The sequence below is a fragment of the Pinus tabuliformis genome, chromosome 8 (genome assembly GCF_031772625.1).
Source record: "Pinus tabuliformis cultivar Carrire ecotype Pingquan chromosome 8, CPIR1, whole genome shotgun sequence".
NCBI lineage: Eukaryota > Viridiplantae > Streptophyta > Pinopsida > Pinales > Pinaceae > Pinus > Pinus tabuliformis.
The window spans coordinates 46,938,014-46,948,670 of record NC_142294.1 but is presented as its reverse complement, the minus strand read 5'-3'; the positions used below and the strand labels follow the sequence as shown (position 1 = coordinate 46,948,670).

Sequence of the window (10,657 nt, the reverse complement as noted above, 5' to 3'; positions counted from 1 at the left end):
TATAATGTTACTAACTTACTTTGTAAACAGTAAAACTAACATCTAGATGAAGATCTATGTTTGAAATCAATGAATTTGTATCATTAATGAGAATTTGTGTAAGAAATATCTAATTTTTAATATATATATACACACACATATATATAACGAATCCTATGTGTCCTGTTCCGGGGGGTCAACGTGTCTGAATCCGACACTCGAATCCCCGTATCCTACGAATCCTGAATCCCCGTGTCAAGTTACTTAGCATGCAATGCATCCTACCCTAACATGCATATAATAATGCTAATGCTAAGTGTAATCATAAAGCCAGTGCAACCAACATATCATCATATCAATATACATATGCTTGCCAGTATGACTACTCATGTAGCAAATCTCAAAGCAAATGTAGATACATTTGTATGGAGGATGAAGCGGGTGGGAGGTGGGAAAATATGATCTCCATTCGAGGTAAAAGGAAGCCCTAGGAGAAGGAGAATAAGCCAATCTAGAAGTGCAGGACTTTCCCTCTAAGTACGCAATGGTGAATTATCACTCTCAACAACTCCCTATCATAATCATTGTTTATAATATCACGCTTTGTAGATGCCACAAGGTCGTGATGAGAGGGGAACAAAGGGAGAGGGAAGGGGTGCAATAAATAGGTCGTTCAAGGTGATGGTCACATTAGAGAGGGGAGGTCATGGAGTGATCAAGACCCTGAGGGTGTGTCCAAAGAGGTAAAGTATAATCAATGAGGGGCTCTTCCTTGACACTATACTCGGAAGGGGGAAAGGGCTCACGGTCACTTGAGATCATATGACAAGGGGTGAGGGAATCACTTGATGAAGACTCAAGATGATGAACAATAGAAAAGGGCAAAGGGGAAGGTGAAGTCTCAATGGGACCCTTTTCCTAAAAATCCAACTCTAGAGGCTCAAGTGATTTGAATATACTCCCGAAATCATAAGGAAGGTAGGTATGAGCAAGGGCCTTGTCAATCCTATCATAGTTGGTAATAGGTATCAAAGATAGGGTCTTCCCAAAAAGGAGAATCAATCATCTCCAATTGCTCCTTTTCATGCAAGGGAAAGTGATAATTCCCCTTCCTAAGGGTATCGATGGATATGTCCTCATAAATAATGCTCGGGAGAATGGGAGGACCACTCTCAACCTCATCCTCCTTGTCAATGTCATAAATGGGAGCACAGTCAAATTGAGGGCCAACAACTTCCGATTTCTCTTTCTCAATATGGAAATAATCCCCAATGTCATCTTCTATGGAGCTAATGGGATCACCTTCCTCAAAGTTCTCAAAAGGAGAATCATCGGGAGTATTATCCTTGAGAAAGGTAACGTTAGTCTCAACTTCACTTTCCATAGACTCATTCTTCCCAACACGTGTCCTCAAAATCATCCTTTTCATCATGTGGACCCAAGGAGGACTCATCTTTTTGCTCATTACTTATATTCTCAATGTCTTGATGATGCTTGATGAAGGCTTCCTCTTTGATGCTTAATGCAGGGTGTACTTGAAAATGTTTAAGAAAACCATCAACGAACTTTTCACTAGATGAGATGCTCCTAGGTTCATGATCATGCAGCCATGACTTATGACCACTGAGAGATCCCATGAACAATAATGTAAGGACATCTTGGTGAACAATCTTCTCTCTTGAAGCATGTGCATTAAATCTTTCTATGTGGTCAATTACAGAGAGTGGATAACCATCAAACACAGGCACCCCACATACCATACTTTCCGCGACATGAATAGGATGCCCAGAGATGCTAGCAATGTCTAATCAAAGAAAGACAACTTATTTGAGATATACATGAAAAATATGTAGGAATTTCCAAGGTGAATTTAAATATGCCTAGAAAAATGCTTGCTCCACCCTACAAGCATCGACCTTAAAGTTAAATGAAGAACTGGGGCTTCGTTCTTCCAATGGAGTCGCCAATAATGTTATGTCAATATGTCGTATGGGGAACAAAATACAAGTTTCGTGTCCCTAGCAACAGCACCATAATGTTACTGCTCAAACTAGCAGGGGACCTAAAGGGGATTCCTAAAGGGTCAAATGCTAGACCAAGGGCAAACAATGGAGACTTAGCCCACTATCACCTCAGCTAAGGCTCCCTACTATTTACGGACTGTCACCGATGGGAAGAGACCTAGTATATATGGAATCACAATGAAGGATAAATCAACAAATGGATATAACATGACCCAAACAATCCCTTTCCAAAAGAGTCAAGAATAGAGCTTGCTTGCTTTCTAAGCAAAGTACAATGTCTTTTAGGAGAAGGATGTAGGGATTTGAGGGTTAGGTTTAGGAAATACAACTTGTGAAACAGTTTCCGAATCCCTAAAATCCTTATTGAAATTGGTATCCCAAATGATTCTTGAATAATTGTCTTTTCAAAGGAGTGGGACCACATGAGACCAAGTGGACCCAGCGCCAGTCTAGTTTAAGAGGCAAGCATTTAGCAACCAATGATGTTCTTAACCCAGACAAAGAGGGGGAAAGGATCAAAGCAAGAATTTTCACTTAAATGTGTCAAATTGATCCTATGAAGCAATAGCATTGGGGATACCAGGGCAAAGTTTGATCTCAAAGCTAGGGCTTGGGTTCTCTCACAACTCCATCGTCGGAATCGCTTAAAAATTGGAGGAGACCTTGAGGACACACCAGCATATGAGAGGCTAGGAGATAGAACTTTTTGGAGGGCTACTTTATCATGAAAATGATGCCCTATGTGACCCAACATGGCTAGACCTAGAAGAAGGTGAAAAAGAGTTGATTTTTTGAGTGACCACCTCTTGGTAGATCAGTGTCTTAGTCTTGGGAGAATGGAGTCTAGGATAAATATGGAAGGAGGCCTTAAGACTACCTTGTTTGCCTTCTAGGGCAAAGGGAAGCAACCTTACAGCTTTATACTTCAATTTGCAAAAAGTGATGGCTTATCAAAATGAATTCGTTGATAGAATTATCCCTAGGAAATTTCATTCAAAATTACATGGCCCATACATTGAAAGATGCTATATAGAGACAAAATTCCACAATTTAAGCAGTAAATGCATGCAGCAATTAGCCCTAAAAATAGTGAAATTCCCAATCCAATGTATATGACAAAGTAAAACAAGAATAGCATTAAAAGCATGTACTTACATGTAATAGAACATATCCAACCATCCACAATTTGACAATAGAGAAGCTCCAAGATAAGATAAGCCAAATCCAAACATCAAAATTCGTCCATAAAGCTCCAATTCATCCTCTAAGAAAAAGTGTGAAATTCTCAAGAGAGAAAAGAGATCCAATCCAAAGTGATGATGAGAAAATGAGCTCATCTCACTTGTATTTATACACTAATGAGGAGTTTGAATTAGTCTCCTAGGCCTACATAAGCCCCAAAAATGAAATAATGTACTAATAACCTAACTTTTGGTGACAAGCCCACAAATGAAATAATAAGCCTCTTAAGAGGGCAGATGATAAATAATACATGTCATAGGGCCCTCCAAGAGGCCGGATGAGGTCCATAGGTGCCATAATGAAGAATAGGACCCTCAAAAGTGATGGACAAGGGGTTGGCCCCTCGTTCTCCAAACAATAAACTCGTGGTGCTCCCAGTGGGTGTGGGGGCACAATAATAACGTCATTGGTCTCCAAATGAGTCGAAGATCATCTATAAGGGCTTTGATGATGGTGTAGGTGATGCCACATCATCCTACAAGTCCTGGGTCAGCTGCCAAGTGCATGGTACATTACTGGGGCCGGTTGGGCAAAGGTGAACCAGGTGCATCTTCTTCGCCCAATAGGTGAATTTCGAGCAATCTCTGAACATCCTCAAGAATCCATAGAGTGTTTTCTACTGCTGCGGAGGCCCATGGCTCTCAACACACATCCTACATGTGCCCATGTGGTCCTCTAGAGGGTTAGGACCTTGTATAGGAAGACCAAACCCAAGATGGAGACCACCTACAATCCTGCATAAGATCCAATGCGTCCCCTAGCCTTCCAATACAACAAGTCATCAAGGAAATCGAGTAAAAGAGCTTACAAACCATGGACAACAGTTGGGGACTTCATAGTGGCATGCCCTTCCATAATGGGCTTTGGAATGTGCTAGTCTCCAAGCTCCAAGTGGAGTTAACCAAGTATTCTATTAAGTGGTTTCTATTTCTAAAAGAACTAGTATGTCCAAGATACATCCTTTAAATGGTGGTGGTATGTGATACAGAGATGAATGAAGTAGGGGATGAGAAGGGGCAACCCTGGGCCACATGCTGGGTTGCAAGGGTAGCTAAAACGAAAGCCCACACTTTGGTTTATAATGTATAAAAGGGAAAAATCATGATACGTGAGGTGCCCCGGTCTTGATTTTTCCACCCTTCTTTATATGTCTTTTGCCTTTTATGATTTTTTTTAATTGACTGCTTAGAGCTCAAGGGGTAAGAGTATGATGTGTGACATATAGCAGTGGATATCCCCTTTAAGGTAAGGCGGTTCATTGCCACCAAGGGTTGGGACAATCATGGGTTCCTAAATGATAAAGGAGGCTCATCTAGGGCCTGTAGGAACCAGGGTGATGACCATGATGATGGTGTAGAGCTCATGTATTGGTTTTTGCCCACGTGCTAAATGTGTTTGTCCCTGCCATCTTTTGCATTTTGTGCTACATCTTCCTGTTGAATGTGGTCAAATATGCTTTTGCTTTTCTTTTCAGCTACATCAACCTCCGGGGCATCATTCCAAGCCCAACCCAAGATGTGAGCAAGGAAAAGGGGAAAGCTAACCCTATGTGGACCCAATGGAGGAATGTGTACCCAAGTGGGAGAAATGATGAATGGGGTTATAATGAGTGAAAGGGGAATAATATATGTGGATGAGGGAGCGGGACCACGCAACCAAAATCGGAATTTCCCATGTAATACCATCCCTAAAGCCCAAGGGTCAGTAAAAGAGATCCCATGGCACTAAGGTCCAAGGTTAACATCCAAAAGAGGTCTAGGGGGCAAGAGCATAGACCTAGCATGTTCTTTCTGCCGAATCCACCCATTAATCCATGCCCAGAAGTGTCAATGATAAGCAAACTACAATATTTAATTACCAAATGACAAGGCATACCTTTAATTTTGGGAAGCCAACCTTCAAACATACAATCATGGCAAGTGGGTGAGAGACCACACGGCTGGCTCAGGTGGCAGATAAATGGCACAACGAGCTAGTTGGTGACTGTTGGTTGCTGGCTAAGGACCATCTTGGAGAAAAAAATTCTCCTAAAAATATCACCCACAAAATGGTGGGTAACATCTATGAAACCCAATGGGCATGACTCTTCACTCTCAACAACTTGTATAAATACAAGTGACTTCTCATCTCATTTGGCATCATCATCACTAACACATTCTTCTCTCTCCTACTCTCATTGATTCATACAGCTATTGGACTGCTTCTCTCTCTCACACGTGTGGCAAGAAAGAAGAGTTTTTGGACTGAATTGCAGGGCCAAAAATTTCAGGAGCAAACCAAGTTTGACCAGCATTGACCAGGGACTCTTTGACCTGTTTTGACTACGATTTTTGGAGGGTTATTTCTGTTTCATTAGGCCACATTTCTGGACACAAAGATCAATAAGATTTGGGTAGTTTAACCAGTGCTGACTTCAGGGTTGGCTGCAACTTTGACTGCAGATTTCAGGACAGAAGTTTGACCAAGTTTGACCATTGACTTTGTGACTGTTTTGGGCTGATTTTGACCTCCTATTCAGGCCGAGTTTGACTGAGTTTGACCAAGCTTCAAAGGAGACATTTTGCTGCTGATTTGACCATTGTTGACTTTCTAGTTAGCGCTGAATTTGACTGCAGTTGACTGTAGATTTGACAGGGCTATTTTGACTGTGATTTGTCAAGTCAATTTTGACTTTTTGTACTCTCTCTTCTCTGTTGAACATTTGATATAATAATAATAATAAGATTTGATCAAAGGGTTTTCCCCACATTGGGGTTTTTCCCCTGCATCCACCAAATCTGGTGTCCTCTTGTCTTGGCTCGTCTTCTACATCTTGTTTCATGTTCTATCTACTTTTACTGTCAAAGTGCTTAATGGTTAATGTGATTGCTATTGGAAAACTAAATTGAAATTGTCATTGGGCTGCTAAAGGAAGATTGAAGTAATTGTGCTAAGCATAGAAGTTAGAACATGCCATTGTTATCTAAAATTTACAGGACGGCTAGGATTTCCCTAAAATATCTTGAGAAGTCCCCAAATTTGGCAGGGAATGGAATGGTATATCTGACAAGTTTCTGAGTTCCCAATGTTTCTGTTTGTTTCAAGAAGCTTCCGACAAATATCAAAGCCTCCAAAATGCCAGACCATTGGGAACATTAGTGTTAAAAGTGGGAACCAGTCCCCATGCAACATAACTAATTTCACTATGAAAGCTAAACACAATCAACACAACTGCCTGTTGTGTTACAGTTCACCTACCCCTAATTAAGAACCAGAACCACAGGTCCTGTAACCAAATATGAATTAGGTCAATGAGGTTTTATGGGATGTTTCTGTTGTGGTGGACACTTACCCCCAGTTGGCCACCTGGAAATGAACCAAGGTCCAGTTAAGCACTTGCAACAACCTTATGAAATCTGAAACAACTGTCATCCCTGCTCCTCTTCCATAAATCTCTGGGTAACACTAATGATAATAATCATAAGACAGATTAATCCCATTCATGATCAGCTAATGTTCATATTTAAAAAAAAAACCATTATTGATGTGATTCATAATCAGCTGTCACAATTTAAATAATTTGCTGTCAGAATGCAATAGCACAGTTGCATACCAACTGTGGCATACATTTTAATGGCTTGAGCTGTTACAGTTCCAATATCTTTCTTCAATTAGAGACAATTAATCATCTCACTATCCAACTCCAAGCTCCTGCTTGAAGACTACAGTTAAATAATTCAAAATTTCTTGCCACTAGTAGCCCTGTTGAAATTTTTCAAAAGCAGAACTCGCGACATACAATCATGACCTACCATGCAACATAGATTGACAACGTAAGAATATGAGTTAATATATTTGCATGGACTTAAGATCACTTGAAAAAAACATCTTTCTTCTCTCCAAATAAAATTCCTTGCCTTATCTTCTAACTACACGTTCTTTTTCCTTGTTGAATTGAAACAGAGTGTGCTGCTATTATATATCCAAGCAGAATGCAAAGATGGACGAAAACAGTTTCCATAAATCCATGATCCAGTGCATTGCAGGCAGAGCCAATTTTCTTGAAAGAAGCCAGTCAATGCCATTTAATCCTTCCTCATTTTATATTCTATACTGTCAGGTGCATACTGCCTAACGCAATTCTTGATGTCCCATTGCGCTGCGATTCCTGAAGTGGTGGCGTATCTTAGTGCCTTCTCCAAGTTCACTTGATGGACATATAGCTCTGGTTCCATGACCAACAATCTCAGGAGATCTGCTACACACACAAGTGACAAACAACCTTAAGTCCCACACCCATGTTTAATGCTTCCACCAACACATATGGATGACATCTCTGGCCAGGAAATCCTAAATTGAACAAAAATTCTCTATAATATTACCTGCAACAAAAGCATCACCGCTGGCAGACCTGTCACTGATAAAGGGAGTAACCAAAACGGCTTCTGCCCCTGGTACTGAACCTTCAAATGTTGGTGTGTAGTAGTATATATTTGCACCAGCATTCACAATCAAAAGCTTTATATCATCATGCCATACTGACAAAAGTTCCTCCCGTGTATAACAGTTATGCTGTTGTGGTTTCATTTCTCTGTCTGAACGTGCAGAGTATTTAAGACTCATATTTCTTCTTTTCTTACTGTAGTCCTCACCAAGCAAAAACTCTAACTCTTGCTTGCTTACCTCAATAACATTCGACAAATTCCATGATTGCTGAATAAGTGTCCATGTCTCATCACGGGACCTCCAAAGTGGCAATGGTAGATTTACATCAAAGAAGACAATGCCACCACACTTCCTTGAGAACTTGACTGCAGCGTGAAGAGTTGACCGCATGGACTTTGTAAGGAGAACCATAGAATTGAAATGAAACATCCTAGCCTGCACAGGAAAGTTTTAAATATCAAATCATTGTAAATAGTCCTTAATTCCATAAAATTTCTTTATCAAAATGAGGAACAGTAAAAAACAGTTTGTGAGATACAGGTTGTTCTGGCATTTCTGAAACGATGACATTGCCATAACAGAGAGAGGGAACTCATCAAGTGGATGAACTAAAACAAGGGATTGTGAAACAGAGGGAAATTTGATCCAATGAAATGCTACCTCTTTCAATAGATCTACATTGATCTCAGAAATGAGAAGAGAGTCTTCTGCACATGGTCTCATGTCACTCATCCTTAATTTTCCTTTTTGGTAGGTTAACTTCATATAAGAAACCGATGTGGATGAAGAGGAATCAATTCGAATACCACGAGTTTGAACATTGTTCATGTTCAAGGTGATAACCATTTGACGACCAAATGCATCATTACCAACTTTGCCCATAAATGCGACTCTGCCACCTAACTGACCAAGTGCAATAGCCACACTAGATGGGGGTCCTCCTCGTGCCCTAACAAATTCTGCAGGATTCCAGTGAAGCCCCTCAGATGTCATATACAACTCTGGAGCCTTATGTCTTGCAGAAATGGGAACAAACTTATTTTGTGCTGCCCCAAAACAACAGATTAAAGGTGGCCAATTATTTTCATAGTTATTCCCATGGCATTCATCATCATTTTCTTCCAACTGTAGATCTTCATCTTCATTTTCAAGAGTTTTTTCTCTCTGCATATCTCCTTTGCTTTCTGTCACTTTAACTTCTTTCTCTTCACTTTTCCTTCTCCTGCGAGTCTTTCTTCCATCACTTGCACCTTCTGCCTCTTTAGTTTCTGTATGTTCATTTTTCTTTCTCCTGCCTATTTTCTTTGATCCAGAAACAGCACTACCTACATTTTTTCACAAAATTAAAAGCGAAGCTATGAGAGAAATGTAGCAAATAGCAATCTTACATAACAAAGACCTCAAGAAAATGGTGCAGAAGTACATTTGCCTAGTGAAAATAAGGTGTATGTGCGCTTTTTCCAAATTGAAAACAAATAAGTTGCATAAGCACATTTGGTGAACTGTGAAGAAAGTGGTTGCGTGAAGATAAAATAGGATTATATAGCTATTTTGTAATTAGAGTGAACAAAAATTAGGGTAAGAATGACAGTTCACTAAACTGAAATAAGTTAGAACTCAATGTCGTGATAGAGAACAACTTGAGTATAAAATCAGAAAATCTTAGGTTAGGGATAATGTTGCCAGCAGCTACAAGTAACTATTTTCTCATAGGTATAACTAATAAGAGACAAGAAAGCTTGTAGGTCTGGATGGGTCATTGGGTTGGGCCTGCTGGTTGCAAGGGTAATACCTCCTCTACTTTTAATCTATTTATTGTAAAGTTGATTTTAATTTGAATCATCGTTAGCTCCCATATTATGATTGTTGATGAGTATTATGAGATCAGAGAATTCTGTGTTGCAAGCCAAGGAAAAATTGACCATTTTTGGGTTTACTGCATAGCCTTGCATCAGAAAATTAATATTAATATGATAGCAATGAATACGCTGTGCAATGACCTCACCAAAGGAAACATGCATAAGGAAAAGGAAAAATAGCAATGCAGCAATAAGCCCCTAAAGTTCAAGTGACAAAAATTAATGAACCCTTACTAGTGGGAAAGAAAGAAACAACTACATACCTCTCTTTCGGCCTTTAGGGGGAGCCCCCTGATCGAAGCTATCCCTTTCTTTATCTTCTTCTACTTCTGGGGATGATGCTGCTCTCATAATTAGCAGCTGCTGCTTATGACATTTTCTGGACAGGGGGACAGGGCAACGGCAAGGACAAGCAATAGGAGAAGGGCTAAAACATAATAAAGATGTTTTAAGATGTGTCCTACACAGACATAAACCAGTTGGATAATTCAGTCGGTCATTCAATCTGAATACATCCATCCCTACTGTCTAATATGTAATGCACGTACTGAGATTAGCAGCAAGAATAAGAAGCAATAGAAGTTATAAGGCTGACCTGGGTAGGACGAAGGGAGGAACTTTAAATCCTATAAGTACGTTGGAGGTGCAAGTGGCATTGCAGTAGCTGCCTGTGAAGAAGTAAGGAAGTTGCAGTACCGAGGAACCCATGAAAGCTTGGCAAACAAGTTCTGTAAGTTGTGTTGTATGATATATTTAATAGCATAGCATTTTGATAACAGTTCAGTCTCAAAAGCTGTTTCTCTATGAAACTATCCTTCTAGAAATCGTCCCCAAAGTCATCGACTCTTCGTACCCCATTAACCATGCGCCTCGTCTTTACTGTTTTAGATATTGGAAGCTTGAGTTCTCCGATAGGCCTTGTTTAAGGTCCAGAGTCACGTGTACAGCCTTATTCTAATGCAGTCCCAACTAAAAATTATAAATGACCCATATTCTAATCAGTCCTAACTAAAAATGATAATTCTAATCTGTCCCAACTAAAAATTATAAACCACCCATATTCTAATCAGTCCTAACTAAAAATTATAAACGACCTACATTGAAAATAAAGGTTTTTACAATTTTGTT

General features: G+C 39.9%; 1 protein-coding gene across 1 annotated transcript; it reads right to left on the bottom strand.

Annotated features, from left to right (window-relative positions):
* Positions 1-6,786: 6,786 nt before the first annotated feature.
* LOC149234072 (fructokinase-like 1, chloroplastic) lies at positions 6,787-10,456 on the bottom strand. The gene is made up of 5 exons (XM_089371734.1): positions 10,125-10,456; positions 9,793-9,989; positions 8,331-8,995; positions 7,607-8,105; positions 6,787-7,479 (listed from the first exon to the last, which is right to left on the bottom strand). The coding sequence occupies exons 1-5, from the start codon at positions 10,235-10,237 to the stop codon at positions 7,310-7,312; spliced, it is 1,644 nt and encodes a 547-aa protein (XP_089227860.1). The 5' UTR covers positions 10,238-10,456; the 3' UTR covers positions 6,787-7,309.
* Between the last annotated feature and the right edge of the window lie 201 nt (positions 10,457-10,657).